The sequence below is a fragment of the Pollachius pollachius genome (assembly GCF_949987615.1).
Source record: "Pollachius pollachius genome assembly, chromosome: 2".
In the NCBI taxonomy this organism is placed as follows: Eukaryota; Metazoa; Chordata; class Actinopteri; order Gadiformes; family Gadidae; genus Pollachius; species Pollachius pollachius.
This window is the reverse complement of record NC_136935.1, coordinates 8,204,182-8,230,196: the sequence shown is the minus strand read 5'-3', so window position 1 is coordinate 8,230,196 and position 26,015 is coordinate 8,204,182. Positions and strand designations below refer to the sequence as shown.

Here is a 26,015-nt window from a genome sequence, read left to right as displayed (position 1 = left end):
CTATCTATATTGTTATAAATTAGCCTGAAGCTTCAGAAAGTTTTGAACAAAGCATAGTAGCGTGTGTGTGTGTGTGTGTGTGTGTGTGTGTGTGTGAGACGTCAGCCTCATACACAGAGACACACGCTCTTCAAATTAGCCTACGCATATTTGCTGAATAGTGAATTTGCTCCAAAATTGATTTGTTTGCTGATAGCCTGCTGCTGTGGAATTGCAGACAGGTGTCATCAAAATTGGCCCATGTAACAAGCAACGCCTTTAAGGTGGGAACAGTCAATTCGGTCCCTCTCGTCAGCCCAAGTATTGTTCATTATGAAAAGATCAGCTCAACGGAAGCATTAGTGCCAGGCAGACACAGGCCAAATTAGACATATGTTTTCTACGGAATCTTCCTGCTTCTGAAATGCGCGAACATCTCCACCCAGCGCTTGTCCGCTGGTTTCCATCAGCATTCCACTGCGCGACCATCCCTGTTGTGTATGCCCTTACACATTGTTGAAATCATATGCTGGATGCTTTAATGTTTCTATGTGTTTTTTAGTTAATGATCGGGCTATAATAAGACCATGCTTGGCTATGTAATTGTGGAAAAAAGGGGACATTTCATAGTGGTTGGTGGAAACCGTGACATTTGAGCATCCCAACAGGCTTTTGCGGGACCCTTGACACGCAACTCAAAATTGGGACTGTCTCCAGTAACAATGGGAAGTCTGGTCACCCTACCTCAACCATCGCTTGAGAAGGAGAGACGCTCACTCTTCAAACGGTCACTTTCTCTTCGTATTAAGAAGGATCTGTCGTAACGCTACTGGTTTTCAGGTCATCCGTCCCTTGGAGTAAATTTACATGAAATAGCTTTATGTTAATTGTGCTAATTTTTGTAGCCACCTCGAGGACGTACATCCTTCAATGACACTCCCTCTTGTGATGTCCACGTCTCTAAACATCTACAAAACGTCTTGTAGGAGTGAGGAGACATCCTCTTGTGACATCACAAGAGGGTGTGTTTTTGGCACATCTTGATGCCAACAAAACTGTTCATAACGAGAGAAGATATGTGTTATGTAAATGAGTTTGTCTGCCAGTCAGGAGAAGGCTTCACCAGGAACTAGCTGCTGCTGGAACCGCCCTAACGATGACTGCAGGGACACCATGAGACAGATCTTCATCAGGGAGAAGCTGACTCCACCCTTAAAATACAGACCAGTGCATATGAATTAGAGTGGACAGCATGGACCTGCCACCCTTATGGACTCTTTATTACGTTATTTAACACATTCAGTTAATAATTTAGAGAGTAGAACTTCACCCCTACCAGAGCAGACCTTTAATGATCTCTTACTCTTTATATTGAACCCTCAGAAACAGTGAAGAATGTGAGATAAAAACTTGTAGTGTTTTAACCTTCTGTGTTTAAAATTCTTTTCCAATGAAAACACATTAAAGTGAAGGTCAGCTAACGTCTCGCTGTGTTTGAGCTTCAACAGAGTGAAGTTATGAGTGGAGGCGCGGCCGCCACAGGTTTGGTATGAGGAAGAAAACGTGTGGTGAGGATTTGATCTTTGTGAGATTGTACTGATCACCTGAAACACAGGAGAGGCCTTCTCTAGGTCATGTGTTTCTATTCTCTACATTATCTACATTTCTCTCTTTATGGAAATCATGGGAACACTTTACAATATGGGTTCATAAATTAACCATTAATTAACATTAGTCAATGCAGTCATAAGCAATAACAGTTAATGAATAGTAGTCATTTCATAATGGTGTTCATGTTTATTGATAGTGTCCCTGGGAACTAAATACACATGTGAACCATATGTATAATAATTGTTATAAATGCATTAACTTATTTTAATGAATGGTTCATTAATGTATGGTGAAGTGTTTATGAAATCCTGGTATTTATTTTCTGTAACTGAGGAGGATATGTGAAGCGATGCATCAGTGACCGAGTGTCTCTACCTGCTGTTTGAACCATTAAGTGTCTCTTTGTATTTCTCTGTGCTTCTAAACATTACAGCTCTGTCAAATGTTCATATTTTAATAAAGTGGTTATTCTTTATCACTGTGTGAAGTATGGAGCAGCAGCCTATAAGAGGTTAATCAGAGAGGAGTTTGAACTGGGAGGGGAACTGGACCAACTGGTTGGTTCACAACATCATCCTTTCCTTGTTGTTGTGTTGGATGGTTTGGTGCTGAACTCTTCATCACAGCAGGGAGAAGACAAGGTAGACAACATGCTCTGTCATATAATAATTCATTGGTTGAGTTATATTTCTGAAAATGTACTGTAATGTTACTGCTTTGTAAACTTTGGTCAACTTGACACTTCTCACATTGTTAATTAATTGGTTTGTCTGTCGACATTTACTTGCATGAAAATTGTATTCATCGTTATTCTAACTATTGATCGAATAAGGATTTGAATATTCTTATGTTTAATATCATTAATACTATTACGACTTGTATAATTATTATAATACAAAGTCTTTTGTTTCAATTGTATTGTTATTATGATATGTGTTAAAATTATTATTATTATTATTGAGTTATTATTATGTATTTTTGTATTTAATATTATTATTATTATCATTATGAACATTTTAATTGTAAAATTAATCTCATTATTGCCATTATAAGAAGAGGGCCAGATCTGGCAATCTGGTTCTGATCTAAATGTCATGAGGAAGTCAGTTTAAGGTTGTCAGTCAGACTGGTTCAACAGGACAGAAAACCTCAGAGGACGATTTTCTCATAGTGAGCGTATCTGTCTTCTGGTTCTTCTGCAGATGCACTTGAAGCCCTGAGAGACATTCTGTGTAAGTGATAAAGTTATCAGTGGTTTGTAGTAAACATTGGGCAGCGTCTCCACGTCTTTCCCCTCGTTGAGACTGAGAGCAGACATGAACAGCAATGATCGGCAATAAGGAGGTTTTATAAAAGCAGTGAATAACCCAACGCTGAATGATCAGAGAAACAATACTTAGTTGTTTTTGTGTCCAGGTCTCCAGTCTACTATGGATGAGGAGAGAGAGGAGTGGGGTCCTACCTCTAAGACCACTCTGTCTGGGGTACATGGCCGCCACAGCAAAGCTGAGAGGTAGGAAGAGGATCTCTCACTGTCTGTGACTGTTGTCCATCTCAGAGCTCAGCAGTGATACATCGTGACACCATCATTAGTCTGAGAACTCAGAACAACTCTGATCAAGTTTAAAACGCTAAATCATGTGTACTGGAGCGGTCCAAGCTGGATAGAGCAGGTTAGAAAGCCTGTTACATTAAGTCATATCTTCTGGGAGAAAACAATGTTCAAATGTTCCGGAAGGCTGTTTATACCCTACACAGCTTTTAATATGACTACTCTATACTCTATAGCGCTCTTATCCTTATAATGTAATAACCTACTCTGGCAACCAGCTTTTTCTTCTTTATGTCTCTATTTTTCATATTTTCCATTGTTCAAATATCTTATTATTCACACGCAGGGTTCTGGTTAAACCCTAAACTACCTCCCTCACAGGTAGGGTTCTGGTTAAACCCTAAACTACCCTCATTCAAAGGCAGGGTTCTGGTTAAACCCTAAACTGCCTCCATTCACATCACAAACGATGTGATCTCTTCTCCTTTTACATGAAGCAGGTCTAGTAGACAAAGAGATGCGTTCTCAGCCTTTCTAGGCTGTCGCTATCTGTAAGATTACAATATGACAGGTATTTAAGAGGTCAATATGAGGCATAAGTTAATATGCCGATGACATTCTTGGGCCGGTCTCAGATCCCACCAATACATTCTCATCTCTGTTTTAATGAATCAACTATCCTTATTTTCAGGATGCAAAGTAGACTGGTCAAAATCTGAAGCACTTCCATTGTCATCCATCTACCCAAAATCTCTTTCAAACAGGGCAATTCTACCTGGCATAAAAATGCCTTCCAATATCTTGGCTTAACGTACCCTCCTCACCGTTCAGATATAGTGAATGTAAACCAAAACCCCCTTAAGGAAAGGTTTCAAACCCAAACAGTAGCAGGTTGATGAGCCAGTGGTCATGTTAGGATGTGAACTAAAGTCAGGGGGTTGAGGGCTGGGTCTGCAGCCCAGCCTCTACATGGAACACTTCCTTAGGCCAGCTGGCCGCCTGAGGACCTTCCTCTTCTGGACCGCTCCATGGAGGGGAGAGTAGAACCTATTTACATATGAACACACAGCTGGAAGGACATTTAGATTTAAATATAATTACTTTTTATTCTATATGACTGACATTTTATTCAAATTATGTAATAACCTACTCAGGCCACCAGCTTTTCTTTCTTTCTCTCTTTCTTTCTTTTTTTTATTTTCCGTTGTTCTAAAAAGGTCAAATGTTTAATCTTTACTGTATTTATTATCGACTATTGTTTTAGGTCATTGGGTGCGTGCATACTTTTGAGGCATGTGTGCCTTTGAGAGTTAATTTTGGTTGCAGATGTCAATCACACTCACACATGTCATGTTATAACAAGCCAGGAGAAACAAAAAAGTTGTGGACCTTCAAGCTGTTGATAAAGTTTTTTCTGTCCAAGCTTCACATCCAATAATCAGAGCAGATCTCCAACTATCTGTGACTGTTGTTCATCTCAGAGCTCAGCAGTGATATACCATGACACCATCATTAGTCTGAGTAAAAGCTGTGTGTGTGTTGTGTTAAAGCCCAAAGCAGCAGGAGAGAGCAGGCTCCCCTGGACCCAGCTGTGTCTCCATGAAGAGGCCCCACTCTATGGATATACCTGGTGTGCTTAAAGATGAATGCCCCTCCAGAAAAAACAGGTAGGAGTAACAAATAGACGTTGATAAACCGACCAGTTGGTTGTAATCAGACTCTACTGATCAGACTCCCCTGGACCCAGCTGTGTCTCCATGAAGAGTCCCCGCTTTATGACTCTATGGTTGTTCACACAGGCAGGGTTCTGGGTAACCCTAACTACCTCCACTTACAGCCAGGGTCCTGGTTAAACCCTAAACTACCTCCACTCACAGCCAGGGTTATGGTTAAACCGTAAACTACCTCCACTCACAGCCAGGGTTCTGGTTAAACCCTAAACTACCTCCATTCACAGGCAGAGTTATGGTTAAAGCCTAAACTACCTCCACTCACAGTCAGGGTTCTGGTTAAACCCTAAACTACCTCCATTCACAGGCAGGGTTATGGTTAAAGCCTAAACTACCTCGATTGACAGGCAGGGTTATGGTTAAAGCCTAAACTACCTCCATTCCCAGGCAGGGGTCTAGGAAAACTACCAGTCGTTCAGAAAGCATTGAATAAAAAAGTGTAACAAAGCTAAGGAACTTATTTGAAGGACAAACATTCAAATATTTCACCTACTTAGCAAACATTTCACCTGCCCTTCATTCTACTTTGGAAATCCCTCAAACTGAGAGCTGTTTTAACACAGACGTTCGGCTCATTCAATAGGCCAGCTGAGGACACAGTGTTCAACTATTTAAACCAACACATGTGGATCTGGACACAAAGCATCCAAATACTAGACATTACTATTCAAATATTCAGGTTCTCGGGTGGTCATGTTGGGATGTAAACTAAAGTCAGGGAGTGGAGGGCTGGGTCTGCAGCCCAGCCTATACATGGAACACTTCCTTAGGCCAGCTGGCCGCCTGAGGACCTTCCTCTTCTAGACCGCTCCATGGAGGGGAGAGTAGAGCCTATTTACAGATTAACACACAGCTAGAATGACGTTTCTAGCTCGTGAATCCATTATATCCAGCATTTAACTTTAAAAAAGGACTACTTTATGCCCTAAACTACTTTATTGTAACTCTACAATGTAATAACTTGAAAAGCAATAAAACATTTGAATCTAAAAATATCTAGACGAGTCCAGCAGCAGAGAGCAGACTCCCCTGGACCCAGCGGTGTCTCCATGAAGAGTGATCACTCTATCACACAACCTCCTAGGTTTGGAGACGGAAAGCAGTCTACTGAGCCAAGGTAAGGATCTACCAGATAATTAAATCCATCAGCCAGACATCCTAGAGTCCCGAATCACAGATGGTTGTTGTTGTTTGTCTAGAAGAGAACGGCTTAGTTTGTTTACAGCTTCAAAAAAACGTTGGATTCAGCCCAACATTTATTAACCAAGTAGATCCCAAACTGTATGATCTCTTCTTCTTTGACTTGAAGAAGGTCTTAAACAAGGAGATCCCTTATCAGCCTTGCTTGTTAAGATCACTGGCTCTAGCTATCTGTCAGGATCAGGAGCATCGCTGGCAATTTAAAACATTCAGGGCTGTAGCCCAGAAGCCCAGAGTCCTTTTAAAAGGGGGGTTCGGGGGTTTCTCCCCCGAGAAAATTTGAAAATCGGGCTGATGAACATGCAATTGTAACGTAGTTTGAGAAGTAAAGGAAAGACAAAGGGTCATGTCTGACTCACGTCGGGGCAGGCCTACTGAGTAGGTTAATGTTTACGTTCAGGATAGGAAAGTGCACCACATAGGTTAATGTTTATCCTTAACGTAAACATTAACCTACTCAGTTGGCCTGCCCCGACGTGAGTGCGACATAACGATTGGTCTTTCCTTTCCTTCTCAAAATACGTTACAATTGCATATTTCATCAGCCCGATTTTCAAATTTTAAAAAAACTAACTTCTGGGCATTAGCCCCGAATGTTTTCAATATAGCAACGCTCATGTTAACGATACCAATATATGTGGTGGCCTGTGGTATATATTCATAAAGCTGGCAGTTTCTGACTTTATCTGGAGTATTGCCTAGTTACCTCCAACTTCTGAGTTAGAATAAGCACCACAAGACCATGAGGAAGGGAAACCACAAGAGGGGCCTTTTCTTCACAAAGCCCTCCTCGTCTTCCCCTCTCACGGTGACATGAGCCAGACATCGCTCTCAGGGGCTACTTATACATACACATTACAATGAGGTAACCGGTTATTCTTTTGAAAGACAAACTGTATGAATGAGAGACACATGTAAATGTTCCTCAGGATGTAGGCATCCGTCCCTTCAATTGGAGGCCAGATAATATTAACACAGTGTTTAACGTTTGGCTTTATTATAACAATATTTACCATATATACTTTATACTTAACCTTAATATCTAACTGAGCTGAGAAATAGACTGATGTCATTGACTACAGAGGGATATCTACTGATATATCTATATCAGTAGAGGACTTTCTGAGGTGTTATGAATGACAAAGGGAATCTCCTGGAACAGGCCCTCTGTTAACTCGGCTTTTTTCCATACTGATATCAAACATTTGGGCAAGATGATCCTTGAAGCCTCAATAATTTTCAACCATACCAGCTTCTCTTTCTTTATTGGTTTATTTTTCTTTCTTTTCCGATGTTGCACGATTAAATGTTGTATCTTTTATGTTTTTGTTATTGTTAGCTATTGTTATATGTCATTGTGTTTGGACGTACATATGAGGCATGTGTTTCCTAGAGAGAGAACATTGATTTAAAATGGAAATATCCTCAATGTCCTCCGACTATTTATATCTTTGGAAAAGGAATTAATAAATCAATTATTTCAGAATAAAAGGTTCTAGAAGAGACCAGCAGCAGACAGCAGACTCCCCTGGACCCAGCTGGGTGGTCTCTCCGGACTTCAAATCAAATAGTCTGAGCAGAGTTTACAGGGATGTTCATGCTCTTTTCTATTTTTGTGTGCATGTGTGTGGTGTCCACAGGCAACACCATGGGAGGTCGAAGGTTACCAGTGGTCCGTCTGTACAGCAGCAGCACACAGAGTTGAAGGTGTGTAAATGTACAAGACTGAGTTCAGTTATGAATGACATGTGAACAACCTCTCTCCTGGAGTTAACAGTCTCCAGGCTTCCCTCTTCAGACCAGCAGGACGTGAATCCAGGACAGACGGTTCTGATCTCCTCAGTTAGTTCACAGTAAAGTTCTCATCATTGTTTGTTCTGTTCCAGAGGATCAAGGAGAACGCACGCGCTTTTCTAGACAAGGAGGTGGAGAAGCTCTGGAGGGTTCTCTTCCCAGATGACCCACAATGCTCAGAGAGCCAGAGGGGGGAGGAAGAGGAGATGGATGGTGAGGAGAAGGAGCAGAGGAGGCGCGCCACAGAGGGAGCACTAGACATCACACTGCTCTGCATGAAGCAGTTGAAGCAGGAGGAGCTGGCCGACAAGTTGTGGAGCAGTAAGATACTCTTATTTGCACATCAGATTAGGAAGATGCTCTTATTTTGTAACAGAGTAGTAAGAGCCTTTTGTTTCTTCTGTTGTATTCTAATTTAGAAACTGTTGCTGCCGAATGCCAACATAAAATCAAGTCACATCTGAAGGAGAAGACCCGGTGTGTGTTTGAGGGAATCCCTAAAGCAGGAGAGTCAAGACCTCTGAATGAGATCTACACAGAGCTCTACATCACAGAGAGAGGCAGTGGAGAGGTCAACAAGGAACATGAGGTCAGACTGATGGAAACAGCTTCCAGGAAACCAGCCAGGGAGGAAACACCAATAAAATGTGAAGACATCTTTAAACCGTTACCTGGACAAGATAAACCAATCAGAACAATAATGACAAGTGGAGTGGCCGGCATTGGTAAAACCGTCTTAACACAGAAGTTCACTCTGGACTGGGCTGAAGACAAAACCAACCACGATATACACTTCACATTTCCCCTCACCTTCAGAGGCCTGAATTTACTGAAAGATAAAAACTTTAGCTTGGTGGAACTTCTTCATCACTTCTTTATTGAGACCAAAGAAGCAGGAATCTGCAGATATGACCGGTTCCAAGTTGTCTTCATCTTGGATGGTCTGGATGAGTGTCGACTTCCTCTGGACTTCCAGAACAACCCGATCTGTATTGATGTCAGAGAGTCCACCACGGTGGACGTGCTGCTGACAAACCTCATCAGGGGCAACCTGCTTCCCTCCGCTCTCATCTGGATAACCACACGCCCTGCGGCAGCCAATCAGATCCCTGCTGAGTGTATTGGCATGGTGACAGAGGTGAGAGGGTTCACCGACCCACAGAAGGAGGAGTACTTCAGGAAGAGATTCAGAGACGAGGAGCTGGCCAGCAAAATCATCTCCCACATCAAGACATCACGAAGCATCCACATCATGTGTCACATACCAGTCTTCTGTTGGATCACTGCTACAGTTCTGCAGGACTTCTTCAAAACATCGAAGGGTGAAGAAGAGGTGCCAAAGACCATGACTTAGATGTACAGCCACTTCCTGAGGGTTCAGTCCATCCAGGGGGACAGGAAGTATCATGGGAGAGCTGAAAAAGATCCACACTGGAGTTCAGAGAGCAGGCAAATCATTGTTTCCCTGGGAAAACTGGCTTTTAACCAGCTGGAGAAAGGCAATCTGATCTTCTACGAGGCAGACCTGGCAGAGTGTGGCATCGATATCAGAGCAGCCTCAGAGTATTCAGGAGTGTTCACCCAGATCTTTAAAGAGGAGTGTGGGATTTACCAGGACAGGGTGTTCTGCTTTGTCCATCTGAGCATCCAGGAGTTTCTGGCTGCCCTTTATGTCTTCAAGTCCTTCATGAAAACTCGTATCAATCTGATAACAGAAGAACAACGATCCAAGTGGTTTGCTTTTACTAGAAATACAACTGATCTCTTCTACCAGAGTGCTGTGGACAAGGCCTTACAGAGTGAGAACGGACACCTGGACTTGTTCCTCCGCTTCCTCCTGGGCCTCTCTCTGGAGACCAATCAGAGTCTCCTACAAGGTCTGCTGAGCCAGACAAGTAGTCGCTCCCAGACCAATCAGAATCTCCTACAAGGACTGCTGGGACAGAAAGTAAGTAACTCAGAGACGAATCAGAATATAGTGTCTTACATCAAGAAGAAGATAAGTGGAGATCTCTCTCCAGAGAGAAGCATCAATCTGTTTCACTGTCTGAATGAGCTGAACGACCGTTCTCTAGTGGAGGAGATCCAACTGTCCCTGACATCAGGAAGTCTCTCCAGAGAATCTCTGTCCCCAAGTCAGTTGTCAACTGTGGTCTTCATCTTACTGACATCAGAAGTGGAGCTGGACGTGTTTGACCTGAAGAAATACTCTGCTTCAGAGGAGGGTCTTCTGAGGCTGCTGCCAGTGGTCAAAGCCTCCAAAACATCTCTGTAGGTTCACTAATAAGATGTATAACAACACACAACACAATATACACAATACTACAACATAAAAGTAACAATAATATATGAAAGATCTCTGTGGGTTCACTAATAACATGTATTACAATCACACAACAAACTATACATAATACTGGAATATTAATGTTATAATGATATACAATATGTAAATTAGATGCATCACAACTAACATATAATAATAAACACTAATAACAATGAAGTAAAATAAAATAATAAGTTACATTTTCTTTACATTTAAAAATGTATTTCAATAATCTAACTGTAATGGGTTGCATGGAGAGTATAGTTTAACAGTGAGTATAAGTTTGGAAACAGTTTAACATTTTCCATGTATGAATACAAACTTTAGAACATCTTTTCATCCAACTTCATGTTAAAGTGACATTAGTTCTACAGATGAACATGTTCTTGTCTGTTTATTTGTGTGAAGGCTGAACTGCTGTCATCTGTCAGAGGGATGCTGTGAAGATCTGGCCTCAGTTCTCAGCTCCAACTTCTCTAGTCTGAGAGAGCTGGACCTGAGTACCAATGATCTGCAGGATTCAGGAGTGCAGATTCTCTCTGCTGGACTGGAAAGTCAACGCTGTACACTGGAATCTCTCAGGTCAGTTTTACTCAATGTGCAGAGGTTTATTCCTTAAAGAGAAATAAACTTTCTGAGGTTTTCTAACATTAATATGAGTTCCCTTAGCCTACCTATGCTCCCCCAGTAGCTTGAGATTCCGTTGGGTGTAAAACGAGCACTAGGCATTCTGCTCCGCCTTTGAAAAACGAAGCTAGGGTGCGCCGTTTTGGAATTTTCCCCGTATGTCGTCATAAGGGGAGATGCCACCTCCCCTTTCTGTCTTGCCAGCCCAGAGAATTTGGCCCCCAAATGAGACAATGAACTACGACCGTGCGAGCGCCACGTGTGTGTGTGTGTGTTTACACACACTGTAACGCAAGTGTTGTACACTTCTTTGTTATTTGGATAACCGTTCTGCTGTTGGCGTTATGGCGCATAACACGTCGGTTCTCTGACGTCTCTGGTATTTCCACAACGAGACTGTAGTTGGGGTTAGCTCAGCCATAGAGCCATTGAGAAGGAATTGGGGGAGAGGAACTTTGGTTTTGACTCCCTGAAGTACATGAACTGCGACATGGAGGAGAAAGGGATTGTTGCCCGTGATTGTCGCAGCAGTTAGCCGGCAGCCGGCAGCGCGCGGTTCAGTCTACTTCAGATTGATGTGGAAGTGGAAGAACCAGAGTCGTCGGAGAACGACGCAGTCATTTGTGAGTCATAATATCATCTGGAGGCGCACACAGCTTTTGGCCGTGGTAATATGTATTATATGATATCGATATCTATGTAGCCTATTATATGATATTATTTAGATATAGAGCTCCAGGACTGTAACGCAAGTGTTGTACACTTCCTTGTTATTTGGATAACCGCTCTGCTGTTGGTGTTATGGCGCATAACACATCGGACTCTCGTCTCTGGTGATAACCCCCACGAGACTCGTAGTGGGGGTTATCTCAGCCATGGTTGAGAAGGAATTGGGGGAAAGGAACTTTGGCTTTGACTCCCTAAAGTACATGAACCACGACATGGAGGAGAAAGGGATTGTTGCCTGCGATTATCTCCCGCTTGAGCCCCGTTTTCCGCTGCCCGCTGCCGAGGGACCACCGCCTCGGCGCTGCCCGCTGCAGGAGGTGGTGGTGCCTAAGCGCTGCACGTTGCCGAGGCGGTGGTCCCTCGGCAGTGAGGCTCCGGCGGGCAACAATCCCTTTCTCCTCCATGTCGTGGTTCAGTCTGCTTCAGATTGATGTGGACGTGGAAGAACCACAGACGTCGGAGAACCCGACACAGTCGTTTGAGATTCATAATATCATCTGGAAGCGCATACAGCTTTTGGCCATGATAATATATTATATGATATAGATATCTATGTATAATATGATATTATTTAGATAAAGAGCTCCAGGACTCCCGCCGGAGCACCCAGAGTGTTCTAGAATATTTACAGAACACGGCCAAAGGCTGTGTGCGCCTCGCCATTGCGATACACCCACTGTAAACAGAGCGCATGGTACCATGGCCGCAAGCTGCTCAGGGCCACACCCCCACCCTCCTCCTTGACCCGCCTCTCTCCTCCTCATTTGCATTAAAGATACAGACACTGACGCGTTTGGCGAGTTTGGGGAAAGCTCAATCTGCGACTGGCTCATAGTGGCCGTAATTCTGCACCAATGTAATTCTGCTGAATTTCGGGAACGTCTTCAAATACTGTGTTAGGGGCCCACTAATATCGATATTAAAGCATCCATAAAGTAGCATGCCACGGGACCTTTAAGGTTTACGCACAGCAGACATTTACCGTTAGCTGATCCTTAAAAAGGGAGTCGTTGTCTCAAGCCTAAATATAATGACTTTCCATGCCACTTAACATGTTTAGATCTTTAGTTATAACCACAACATTACTAATGCTATCTATCTATTAATGAGTGTAGCCACAAACTGCTACAATTCATAGTTATAAAAGTAGAATAACAGACTATATTATGCAAAAATAACATTCATCAGACACGTTTCAATTTCAACGTTAGTAAAGCTTACAGTGTTTCATCATTTATAAAATATTAAAGATGTTTGATTTATGTATAATAAGACTTTTTTATTTGTGAAGGCTAAATGGCTGTAATCTGTCAGAGAGATGCTGTGATGCTCTGGCCTCAGTACTCAGCTCCAACACCTTGAGTCTGAGAGAGCTGGACCTGAGTAGCAATGATCTGCAGGATTCAGGAGTGATGCTGCTGTCTGCTGGACTGGGGACTCCACACTGTACACTGGAAACTCTCAGGTCAGTTTTACTCAATGTGCAAACAATGAAGCAACAATGTTTGACATGAGAAGACTTTTAACAGATTCACATTCATGCAAATTAAATTCAAACATTGACATTAATTTGAATAACTAAAAAAAATTAATCTTTGTTGACATGTAGCGGTAAGGTACCAATCTTGTTTTTCAGATTGTTTATTATGGTATAGAGTGTATTTATTATTAAAATTTGCATTTTATAATTTATTATTGATCATTTGTTACAGAAAAGTGTTGACCATAGACCGTGTAAATGTTGACTCATGTCAATGCATTTCAGTTGGGTTTTCCCCTGTTGTTTGTAGGTTGTCTGGCTGCCTGGTCACACGGGAAGGCTGTTTATCTCTGGCCTCAGCTCTGAGCTCCAACCCCTCCCATCTGAGAGAGCTGGACCTGAGCTACAATCACCCAGGAGACCTTGGATCTATGGTGTTCACTACTGTGCTGGAGAAGTCAGACTGGAGACTGGACACTCTCAGGTATGGAGAGGACAGCTCACCACTCATGGACAATGTCTCCTACAAGGATTCAACGAGTTACTGGATGAAGTGGTTTCAAAATGCATCTGTAACTCATGATGTCTAGAAAGTGATGATACAGCAGATTAGGATTCAGACCACTTTCATAGAATTAGATTTATTGATAGTGATATTCATATTTGGCGTATGGCTGTGTTTGGGACTAGCTGTCTGGTGAATGATGGTGCCTTCATGTGCTATGGAAATTATGGTAAATAACAAAAGCCGACGTGAAAATTTCATATGAATACCCCCTCAAGTCGTCGTTTCCACTGGAGAGCTCGTAGAATATTTTGATACACGAGCTGCCGAGATGAGTTAACCTTTGACCTTTTTAACATGGCGGAGAGCAACGCAAGAGTAAAAAAATATATGTATAAAATATACAGCCTTTTATTTACCGTTTGTGTTTTGATAAATCCTCTTCTTGCTGTAGCAGATGAATTAGGCAGTCTAAAATTGTTTTACCTAAGTAACAGGTCAGGATCGGTGGGTCCGCCATGTTTCATTTCACTACGACAACAATAGCACTTGAACACAACGTGTTCGTAATTTCCAGTTCACAAATGGAAAGGATCATCTTTTCCATAGCACGTGAAGGCAGCACAAATGTGTTGTTTTAAAACCAGACTTTTGAGTGCGTTTGTTTTTTGATTGGCCGATTTCGGAGTCAGCTGAGCCTACAGTGGTTGGATGATTGGTTAGCGTAGAGCTAGGTGTTAGCGTGGAACTGGGCGATAGCATGGAGCTAGTCGTTAGCTTGCTGCAAGGCGTTAGCGTGGAGCTGGTCGTTAGCGTTTGTGGTTTCCCAGAAAAAACCCAACGATTGTATTGGCGCAGTGTGTGACCCACACAGTCAACTGACGAGGTTAGCTGTCTGTCATTAATCAGTTAACAACGTTACAAACCACAAAGCCATCAGCGAGTTCTGGTTGATTATGGGCTTAATCACGAGTGAATAATAATACTCAACCTCTTGAATACAGCCGAGCCGTCTGCAAAAGTTCTTACCATAGTGGCCTCATGAACCAATGGGAAGCTCAACATGTGAATAATGTTTCCCTTTTTAAAGACGACATGCTGCTCTCTCTTTCTTAACATGTGAATAATGTTTCCCTGTCTAAAGACAACATGCTGCTCTCTCTTTGTTAACATGTGAATAATGTTTCCCTGTCTAAAGACAACATGCTGCTCTCTCTTTGTTAACATGTGAATAATGTTTCCCTGTCTAAAGACAAGATGCTGCTCTCTCTTTTTCTCCCTAGTTTGGAGCACGGTGGAGAGTGGAGGCTGAAACCCGCTCTAAAGAAGTGTAAGTGTCAGTTTAGTTTGATTCATCTCAACAAACACTAACTATTGAGATGGAAAGTCCATCCAGACAGCAGGAGGTCAGTTCAGTCAAATCATCCTGGGAATGAAGATGATGGTTGACATCACCTTCATCAAACTGTTGATGAATTATCTATATTCTAGAATATTCTATATTTCGTTCTCGTTTGATAGTTGCTTCCTAGTGAATGTTCGAGCATTAAGAAATATTTCCTGTGAGCAGCCAGCGGTACGAGATTAAATGTGTGAGAGTTTGACCCCTGTGCGTTTAAGAGACATTTAATATATTTGGTTTGTTTCAGACAGAACAAAGAGCAAAATGATGCCCGCGATGACGATAAAATGGCATACAATAATCACTTTGAGAGATGTATTCGTCTGAGACATTTCATATATTTGGTGTAGGCCTACTTGTTATATTGTAGGCTATATAATATAAGCAGAACTCAGATGGGTTTGGAGGGAGCTTCCAATGACCCCTGAGGGGTCTGGGGGATCTGGGGCCACAAAGGGCACCTCATTTTTGGGATGTTTTCTAGAAATTTAAGAGAAATGTAGCAAGTTTAAACGATATGTTTTGCAATGGCTCCTGGCTCTAGGACGGTTCTATACATGGTCTTCCTGACATGTAAGGCCTTAACCTTCTGAAGCCTTTACCAGGATATACGCTGAAGATGGCAGGAGAGGGGGCCAGGGGCCAGGGCCCTCCATAACACTCCGTAACCCCCCCCTGTATGCGTCCCTGGTGTCAGCCCCCTGATGGTGTCTTGTTCTCCCCTCAGATGCCTCTGAACTCACACTGGACCCAAACACAGCCCATAAACAGCTCTCTCTTTCTGAGGACAACAGAAAGGCAACAGCGGAGCAGTCTTATCCTGATCACCCAGAGAGATTTGACTACTGTTACCAGGTGTTGTGTAGAGAGGGTCTGACCGGCCGCTGCTACTGGGTGGTAGAGTGGGAAGGATGTGTTAATGTAGGAGTGACATACAGAGAAATCATGAGGAGAGAAGGGGGTAATAGCAGCAGGCTTGGATTAAACAACATGTCCTGGAGTCTTGAGTGTAATGATGATCGTTACTCTGCCTGGTACAATGATAAAAAAACAGACATAAGCCTCCCCCCACCTGGCTCTAACAGAGTAGGAGTGTATCTGGACCGGCCTGCTGGCACTCTGTCCTTCTACAGAGTGTCCCCAGGTGGAGGAGGGTCCTCAGACACACTGACACACATCCACACCTTCCAGTCCACCTTCACCCAGGAGGACCTCCTCCCAGGGTTTGGACTTTTGAGATCTGGTTCTTCAGTTTCTCTGAGTCAGTTGTAGTGAGATAAACACACAAAAAAAGTGTGTTTTCAGCGATGCTCAATAAATCGCTCAGTTATCAGTAATTATTAAATTTCCTTCTTTATTGATCGCTCTATTGGTCAATTCTGTAGTATTTTTGTATCAAACACACAGTCATGTAACTATATATTATGTTGATGTTGATGTGTATGATTTAAACAGTCCTTGACTGAAACCAACAGGTTCATGGATCGGGATAGATAGTGTTGAGTCATCTACTCTTCAGCCTACAAAAACAAATAAACATGTTTTAATAAATAATGTTTGGGTGTAATGTGATTATTCTCATCGATTGAACTAGACACGGCTCCTTTCTGGTAGTGAAATAAAATAAAGTTGGTGCATAACCAAGTATGGCCAGTAGATGAAAGTGTTTCTCATAAATTCACAAAATTCTGAATTCTGAATTCTGACCACTTTTGAAATGGAAACTAAGGATTGCTAAACTATTATGTTTTGATAAGACCGGAAGAAAATAAAAGAAACAATGAAATTATTCAAATATTAACATAAATAATGTAAAAATAAAAAAATAATAATTCTGTATAGATAGAACTATATGTTGTGTATTCTGTCGTCTCCTGGTCCTTTAGTGGTCAGTTTAGAAATCATCTGCATGGAGGGTCACTTTACAGGTGTCTCTGTGACTCAACACAGCGCTCTGTGAGTATGAATCCAAGAAAGAGACATTTACTAACGCCTGTCTCCTTAAATAAATAAATAATAAATAAATAATAAATAATCGTATAACAATAAAACCAAGACCACACCCACTGGATACGAATAAACAATATGAAACTCCTCCCCTTTACAAAGATACACCTTGAAACGCCTCCTATAGGCCCATATCTGTCCTTCCTGGAGCCTATAAACGATAAACATGTGTTATAGCAAGGAGAGTAGAACTACCTGAACTTATTCCCCCCTCGAACCCAAGACAGTATAAAACAGACCCAAACATCCAGAAACAGAACTGAAGTTTAGATGCATAAAAGCTTCTGACTTTGTTGATAAGGAAGTTAACAATAGTTCCTTATCAACGTCAGTATATGCCTGTTAAATAGATTCACAGGAATATAAATGTAGATAAGTTCCTTATTTCAGGGAGAGGTGTTAGACCAGTTGCTGTTCCGGGACTTCACTCAGTGATAAAGAATAACCACTTCATTAAAATATGAATGATGGACAGAGCTGTGATGTCTAGAAGCACAGATAAATACAAAGAGACACTTGATGGTTCAAACAGCAGACACTCAGTCAATGATGCATCACCTCACATATCCTACTCAGTTACAGACAATAAATATCATGACTTCATTAACACGTTACCATACGTTAATGAAACATGAATTAACATTAGTGAATGCAGTAATAGCCATTATTATACACTATTAGCATGGATAACTCATATGGTTTACATGTGTATTTAGTTCATGTTACGTATTTTAAACACATAAGCTGTAATTACTATACATAGCCACAGGGGGTAGAACACATAAGCTGTAATTACTATACATAGACACAGGGGGCAGAACACATAAGCTGTAATTACTATACATAGCCACAAGGGGCAGGACACATAAGCTGCAATAACTATTTCAGCCATAGAGGGCAGCACCTTTAGAAAGGTGAGAATAGCGAAACCGGTGCGTTTTATAGGCCACGCATACTCAGTATAAAAGCAAGAATTGAAGCCCGAGGAATTTGAGAAACATCCGGCAAGCCATAGAGAGAGATAGGTAGAGAGGATTGCTGTTTGTCGCTCCGCACGTGCGTAATACAATTCCCCTCCTTCTGCTTCGTAGTTACCATACCGAAATACTTAAGTAAATAAAGTGAGTTCAAAGCGATCCTGATTAGACTACTTTCCTTGAAGAAGAACGCAACATTCACAGGGGCACTATTAGTAAACATGAACACCATTATGAAATGATTACTATTCATTAATTGCTTGCTTGCTTATGACTGCATTAACTAATGTTAATTAATGCACCCTTATTGTAAAGTGTTCCCATGATATCCATGATAATGTTGAGAAAAGAAACACATGACCTAGAGAAGGCCGCTCCAGTGTTTCAGGTGATCAGTACAATCTCACAAAGATCAAATCCTCACCACACGTTTTCTTCCTCATACCAAACCTGTGGCGGCCGCGCCTCCATTCATAATGTTACGTATTTTAAACACATAAAGCTACCCACACATAGCCACTAGGAAGTAGGATCGAACACATAAGCCGTGATTACCATACATAGCCACTAGGAAGTAGGATCGAACACATAAGCTGTAATTACCACACATAGCCACTAGGAAGCAGGACCCGACATATAAGCTGCAATAACTATTCCAGCCATAGAGGGCAGCACCTTTAGACAGGGGAGGAGGGCGAAACCAATACGTCACATAGGCCACGCCTACTCGGTATTAAAGCAGGGCCTGAAGCCAACGAGGGTAGAAACATCCGGCAGTCCATACTAGGGAGTTAGATACTGAGGCCTGCTGTTTGTCGCTAACACGCGTGTCCATACAATTCCCCTCCTTTTGCTTCATAGTTACCATACCGAAATACTTTAACAAATAAAGTGAGTTAATAGCGATCCGAATGAGACTACTCTCTTCAAGAACGCAACAGTGCTTATCAATCGACATTTTCACCATGTGAATGAGGCTTAATGCAGTTCAGGAATGTCAGTGGCTCAACGGGATATTGACGTGTACTGGTGATCCTTAGGTTGAGAGTTTGAATCCTGATTACAGCATTATGAACAAGCTGAACATAACATTCTGTCATTGCCACTCATGTAGGAAACACAACATTGAACAGCACCTGAAATTCATCAGGCAATCAACATTCCGGCTCATTAGTTTCCAAGAATCTGCCAAGACACAGAATGGGATTAAGGGGAACTTCTTCATTAATCATTATTCCTTCATAATTAACTCTGTCACATTTATATTTCTTCCGTTAGTGTTCTTGACTACAAATGTTTAATTTCCCTTTCCTAAAAGGGAAATTAAACATTTAATTCACTTGAGAAATGTGTGCTTTGAGTTTTCTGGATGTTGTGTGCTTATCAATAGAAATTTTGACCATTTGAATGAGGCTGTAGGTCAAGTTTATAAGGGGCTCAATGGGATAATGCCTTGTACAGGTGATCCTTAGGTTGAGAGTTCGAATCCCGATTAGAGCATTATGAACAAGCAGAACATGACATTCGGCCATTGCTCTGCAGCTCACCTGAAAGCTGAAGCACAGTATTGCATTAAGTGGAACATCTTTCCTTCATAATTATGTCATATTTATATATCTTCCATTAGTGTGTTCTTCACTTTTAATTTTGCTCGGACCCCGTTAATCACCGCTTGCGGTTTTATTATCATTAGTTCATGTGAACTAAGGGCAGAAGTCTAATAAATAGAGAACAATAATATCAAGAGAGATGATGACTTTTGAAAATGCGTTGTATTGCTTAATAATATTCATGTAGGATGAAGTTTTAAACATTTTAATATAATTTACGTGATGTTTTATGTAATAATGCCTTCCCGTTGGTATGTTAACATAAATGTATTCATATAGTTGGGGATATTTGTTGTGGAGTTCCCTTATCTTTAATCATCTTTATTAATATGGACCACACAATATCAGTGAAACCAGTAAAGCTTTATTGTCCTTCATCTTTCACAGTCCCGACTCACACTGCCTGTTCACCGCTCTAAAACAACCGTCAAATACTCCAGAGCCCCACTCCCACTTCTACTCCTTGTTGCTAGGCTACTGTGCCTGGACGTCCCCGCTCCTGGGGGCCTGTCCCTCTTCCTGGGGCCCCATCCCGTTACTGTCCCCGTTCCTGACCCTGTTCCTAGAGGCCCTTCCCCGTTCCTGGGGGGCCCTCCCCGTTCCTGTCAACGTTCCTGGGGGGCCCTCCCCGTTCCTGTCAACGTTCCTGGGGGCCCCTCCCCATTCCTTGGGCCCCTCCCCGTTCCTTGGGCCCGTCCCCAATCCTGGGGCTCCGTCCCCGTTCCTGTGCTTGTTCCTGAGGGCCTGTCCCTGTCCCCTTTCCTGGGGCCCGTCCCCGTTCCCGTCCCATTCCTGGGGCTCGTCCCCACTGGATGTCCCGCAAATGTCCCCGTTTTTAAAATAGCCAATCAAAAGTTAAAAGCTACTGTATAAATATAACTATATATACACATGTGTCTGACTGATCTTAGTTATTTACACCCTTAACATTCACTCGAATGCAGGAAATTAGGCAGTAATGAGAGCAACAGGAGCACCTACAGAAGAACGATGGAAATATTGTACAAGGAAGACGTTAATTTTAACTTACAACACAAATATGAAAAACTCATTCAGCTCCTTCTATGTACGGCCTGCTTTTAGTTGGTCCTTGAAGAAATCGATATTCATCTCTGGCGTCAACTTTACTGTTTTATGAGTCAGTTATCTTATCATATAATAAAATGGGCATGTCATGTGGGTTCTATCTCTACGTATTATTTTTTCTCTTTAGTCAATCATTGATCTGTGTTTTAGGACAGTTTATTTCTCTGTACTTTGGTACAATACATCATGTGTACAGCTATCAACTGAACCATATTCTCTAAGGAGTCAGACCTGCTATGAAGCAGACCTTTGAACCGGCTGGTCTTCAGCCAGCATCATGAAGGAGTTCGGCTGAGAGGTTTGAAGTCTCCCAGTTGACCTGCAGTCTCCCACAGGGAGGACAGGAGATCTTATACTTAGAAATTTTCTTACCATATCACCAACAACTGAAAACACAAGGTAAGGTATTTTAAACTTACAATAAATATGTGTGTGTTTGTGTCTGTATATATATATATATATATATATATATGTGTGTGTGTGTGTGTGTGTGTGTGTGTGTGTGTGTGTGTGTAAACCTACATCAAAGATAATAAGATGCGTTTTGAAAATAACGTTTTCTATTCAACCTACCATTTGGTAAATTTTCTGGCCTATTGTAAATATGTTGGAAACCAATGTATTTGGTATAATTAGTTAGAGCCAGCCATTTCCATCATTTATTGCTAGCTTACTAGTTAGCAACTAGTTGCTAGCTAACTTGTTCTTGTTAAACGCACCAGAAATGCCAATGGCTTCAGAAATAGACTAATTAAGTCCAAGTTTTGCCATGAACTTGCCAAAAAATATTTTTTTGGCATCCTTGAACTCATAAAAGTTGTCAAATAAAATAGGATAATTGCACATAGTTTAAATAACTTGAATAAACACATGAGAACATAATTTGTAAGAAAATGTGCGAGTCTGGCCTCTCATTTGCTACCACTCCGTACTTACTCTGCAAAAGTTTATTCAGAGTGAACTTTTCCTGAGCGGGCCTAGAGGGTAATTATTCAAAATGTAGTATAAATGAGACAATTCCTGCCAGGAACATGGCATGAACATTCGTGGAGGCTCAGACCGAAATCTCAACATTTGAAATGTAGCTCTGATGACGCCTATACAATTTTTTTACGTTTCTATGGTAGAGGTGTGTTTCATCAGGTGGGTGGGACTGAGCCACTCTATGGTTGGCTGTAGAACGCCCTGTCCCCGTTCCCGTACCCGTTCCTGGGGCCCGTCCCCACTGGATGTCCCGCAAATGTCCCTGTTTTCAAAATAGCAAATCAAAGGTTAAAAGCTACTGTATATATATAACTATATATACACATTTGTCTGACTGATCTTAGTTATTTACACCCTTAACATTCACTAGAATGCAGGAAAATAGGCAGTAATGAGAGCAACAGGAGCACCTACAGAAGAGCGATGGAAATATTGTACAAGGAAGACGTTAATTTTAACTTACAACACAAATATGAAAAACTCATTCAGCTCTTTCTATGTACGGCCTGCTTTTAGTTGGTCCTTGAAGAAATCAATATACATCTCTGGCCTCAACTTTACTGTTTTATGAGTCAGTTATCTTATCATATAATAAAATGGGCATGTCATGTGGGTTCTATCTCTACGTATTATTTTATATCTTTAGTCAATCATTGATCTGTGTTTTAGGACAGTTTATTTCTCTGTACTTTGGTACAATACATCATGTGTACCCTGGTGGCCACTCTTGTGTACGGCAGTGTGAGGCCAAGTTAAAAACCACCTCTCAGTGTCTGTCTGCTGCTAGCTCACCTTCCCTCCACAGATCCTGATACAACCATTCTACTCACCTTAATGAACGCTGAATGACTGTGTAAAAACAATATGTTGTGTTTGTGTAGGACTACAGGTCTCTGGTCTACTATGGATGAGGAGAGAGAGGAGGGGGGTCCTACCTCTAAGACCACTCTGTCTGGGAAACAAAAGCGCCAGAGAAAAGCTAAGAGGTAAGAAGAGGATCTCTTGCTGTCTGTGACTGTTGTCCATCTGGGAGCTCAGCACTGATAAATCATGCCACCTTCATTAGTCTGAGTAAAAGTTGTGCGTGTGTTGTGTTGAAGTTAGGGTTAGGGTTAGAGAAGTTAAATGCAGGAAAGGTATTTTTAGTAGAGCAGAGTAAATTCTCAAGTGTTTTACACGTTCCACCTCCTATTCACATGGATCAGTACGCTATTAACCTGTAACGATCTGGCTACAAGGAGATCCGTTATCAGCCTTTCTTGTTAAGATCGCTGGCTGTAGCTATCTGTAAGGATAAAAATGTAGAAGGTTTTAAAGGGAGCGGTACGGTTAAACCCTAGACTACCTCCATTCAAAGGCAGGGTTCTGGTTAAAGCCTAAACTACCTCCATTCACAGGCAGGATTCTGATTAACCCTAAACTACCTCCATTCACAGGCAGAGTTCTGGTTAAACCCTAAAATACCTCCATTCACAGGCAGGGGTCCAGGAAAACTGCCAGTCATTCAGAAAGCATAGAATTAAAAGGTATAACAAAGCTAAGGAACTAATTTGAAGGACAAACATTAAAATATTTTACCTACTTTTTTACCTACTTACCTTCAGACATTTCATCTGCCCTTCATTCCTCTTTGGAAATCCCTCCAACTGACACCTATTTTAACGCACATCTGCTCACTCAATTGGCCAGCTGAGGACACAGGGTTCCAATATTTAAACCAACACAACCCAAATACTAGACATTACTATTCAAATATTCAGGTTCTCAGGTTTTCATGTTGGGATGTAAACTAAAGTCAGGGGGTGGAGGGCTGTGTCTGCAGCCCAGCCTCTACATGGAACACTTCCTTAGGCTAGCTGGCCACCTGAGAACCTTCCTCTTCTAGACCGCTCCATGGAGAGGAGAGGGGAACCTATTTACAGATTAACACACAGCGAGAAGGACGTCTCCAGCTCACGAAGCCAATATATCCAGCACTTAACTTTAAAATACGAATACTTTATGCCCTAAATTAATTTTATTGTATCTCTACAATGTAATAACTTGAACAGCAATAAAACATTTGAATCTAAACATATCCAGAAGAGTCCAGCAGGAGAGAGCAGACTCCCCTGGACCCAGCTGTGTCTCCATGAAGAGTGACCGCTCTATGACACAACCTGCTAGGTTTGGAGACGGAAATCAGCCTACTGAGCCAAGGTAAGGATCTGTCTGATTATTAAATACATCAGCCAGACATCCTTGTGTCATGAATCACAGATTGTTTTTTGTTTTTTTATCTAGAAGAGAAGGGCTTAGTTTATTTACGGCTTCAAAAAACGTTGGATCAGCCCAACTGTAGTGGCTAAAACTCCCTTCTTGTGCATTTGTAAATTGCTCTAAACATATTCAGTCGATTAACCACTCTTTGACAGAAAGAACGAGATCTACGCGTGTTTACTGTTGAAACGACGGAAGAAAAAACAGTGCGTTCGCTCCGTCTTTACTGAATGCCATCAAAAGATACAAAACAGTTTTACTCTCCCTCAATGCTACGGCATAACAGCGCCCTCTATAGCAACCAATGTCCTATGCATCTCTAATAAGTATAAGCAATGAAAACAAGTACACTAAACAGTTATTAAACTAAAAAGCAAAACTATGCAAAACAATTAGTTAATCAATATAATAAACAATCACTAAATATTAATCTAAATATATAATATCTAAATCCTAATAATATCTAAGTCTAAATTACAATATGGCAAAATGGCACTAACACCAACATTTATTAACCCAGTGGCTCACAAACTGTATGATCTCTTCTCCTTTGACTTGAAGAAGGTCTTAAACAAGGAGATCCGTTATCAGCCTTTCTTGTTAAGATCGCTGGCTGTAGCAATCTGTAAGGATCACAATGTAGCAGCTTCTAAAGTGAGCGATACGGTTAAACCCTAAACTACCCCCATTCACATGCAGTGTTTTGGTAAACCCTTAACTACCGCCATTCAAAGGCAGGTTTCTGGTTAAACCCTAAACTACCTCCATTCACAGGCAGGGGTCTGGTTAAAGCCTAAACTACCTCCATTCACTGGCAGGGTTCTGGTTAAACCCTAAACTACCTCAATTCAAAGGCAGAGGGCGAGGAAAACTACCAGTCATTCCGAATGCATTGAATAAAAAGGTATAACAAAGCTAAGGAACTCATTTGAAGGACAAACATTAAAATTGTTCAACTTCTTAGCAAACATTTCACCTGCCTTTCATTCCACTTTGGAAACCCCTTCAACTGAGACGTTTTCAAACGCAAACATTTTGCTCACTAAGTTGGCCAGCTGAGGCCACAGTGTTACACTATTTAAACCAACACATATGGACCTGGACACAAAGCATCCAAATACTACACATTACTATTCAAATATTCAGGTTCTCAGGTTTTCATGTTGGGATGTAAACTACTAGTCAGGGGGTGGAGGGCTGGGTCTGCAGCCCAGCCTCTACATGGAACACTTCCTTAGGCTAGCTGGCCACCTGAGAACCTTCCTCTTCTAGACCGCTCCATGGAGAGGAGAGTGGAACCTATTTACAGATTAACACACAGCGAGAAGGACGTTTCCAGCTCATGAATCCATTATATCCAGCGTTTAACTTTAAAATGCATCTACTTTATGCCCTTAACTAATTGTATTGTATCTCTACAACGTAATAACTTGAACAGCAATAAAACATTTGAATCTAAACATATCTAGAGGCGTCCAGCAGCAGAGAGCAGACTCCCCTGGACCCAGCGGTGTCTCCTTGAAGAGTGACCGCTCTATGACACAACCTGCTAGGTTTGGAGACAGAAAGCAGTCTACTGAGCCAAGGTAAGGATCCATCAGATTATTAAATACATCAGCCAGACATCCTAGAGTCCCGCATCACAGATGGTTGTTGTTGTTTATCTAGAAGAGAACGGCTTAGTTTGTTTACAGCTTCAAAAAAACATTGGATTCAGCCCAACATTTATTAACATAGTACATCCCAAACTGTACGATCTCTTCTTCTTTGACTTGAAGAAGGTCTTAAACAAGGAGATCCCTTATCAGCCTTGCTTGTTAAGATCACTTGCTCTAGCTATCTGTCAGGATCAGGAGCGTCGCTAGCAATTGAAAACATTCGGGGCTGTAGCCCAGAAGTTAAGAGCCCTTTTAAAACGGGGGTTGTTGGGTTTCTCCCCCCGAGAAAATTTGAAAATCGGGCTGATGAACATGCAATTGTAACGTAGTTTGAGAAGTAAAGGAAAGACAAATCGTCATGTCTGACTCACGTCGGGGCAGGCCTACTGAGTAGGTTAATGTTAACGTTAAGGATAGGAAAGTTCACAACATACACCAGCAGCCAAAATGAGAGATTAGAAAAGCCTGTAGCCAAATAAACACTGTCATGCACCTACCCAAG

General features: G+C 41.7%; 2 protein-coding genes across 26 annotated transcripts in view; both read left to right on the top strand.

Annotated features, from left to right (window-relative positions):
• Nucleotides 1–2,174: 2,174 nt before the first annotated feature.
• The window catches only part of LOC307070892 (uncharacterized protein), a 102,571-nt gene continuing 78,730 nt past the window's right edge, over nt 2,175–26,015 (top strand). For 21 of the 25 annotated variants that reach the window (XM_079729621.1, XM_079729611.1, XM_079729623.1 and 18 more), the window contains exons 1-7: nt 2,193–2,231; nt 2,793–2,822; nt 3,007–3,103; nt 4,693–4,809; nt 5,873–5,989; nt 23,679–23,795; nt 25,325–25,441. In XM_079729621.1, coding sequence (XP_079585747.1) covers nt 3,021–3,103; nt 4,693–4,809; nt 5,873–5,989; nt 23,679–23,795; nt 25,325–25,441 — 551 coding nt within the window. In that variant the 5' untranslated portion in view covers nt 2,193–2,231; nt 2,793–2,822; nt 3,007–3,020. Of the gene's footprint in view, nt 2,232–2,792; nt 2,823–3,006; nt 3,104–4,692; nt 4,810–5,872; nt 5,990–23,678; nt 23,796–25,324; nt 25,442–26,015 lie in introns of all 25 variants that reach the window. The other 4 variants (XM_079729612.1, XM_079729608.1, XM_079729607.1 and 1 more) reach the window with 4 other exon arrangements.
• Nucleotides 9,071–16,507, top strand: LOC307070899 (uncharacterized protein). Its single transcript, XM_079729646.1, has 6 exons — nt 9,071–10,137; nt 10,598–10,771; nt 12,837–13,010; nt 13,336–13,509; nt 14,814–14,860; nt 15,660–16,507. Exons 1-6 carry the CDS (start codon nt 9,221–9,223, stop codon nt 16,202–16,204), a joined length of 2,031 nt encoding a protein of 676 aa, XP_079585772.1. The 5' UTR covers nt 9,071–9,220; the 3' UTR covers nt 16,205–16,507.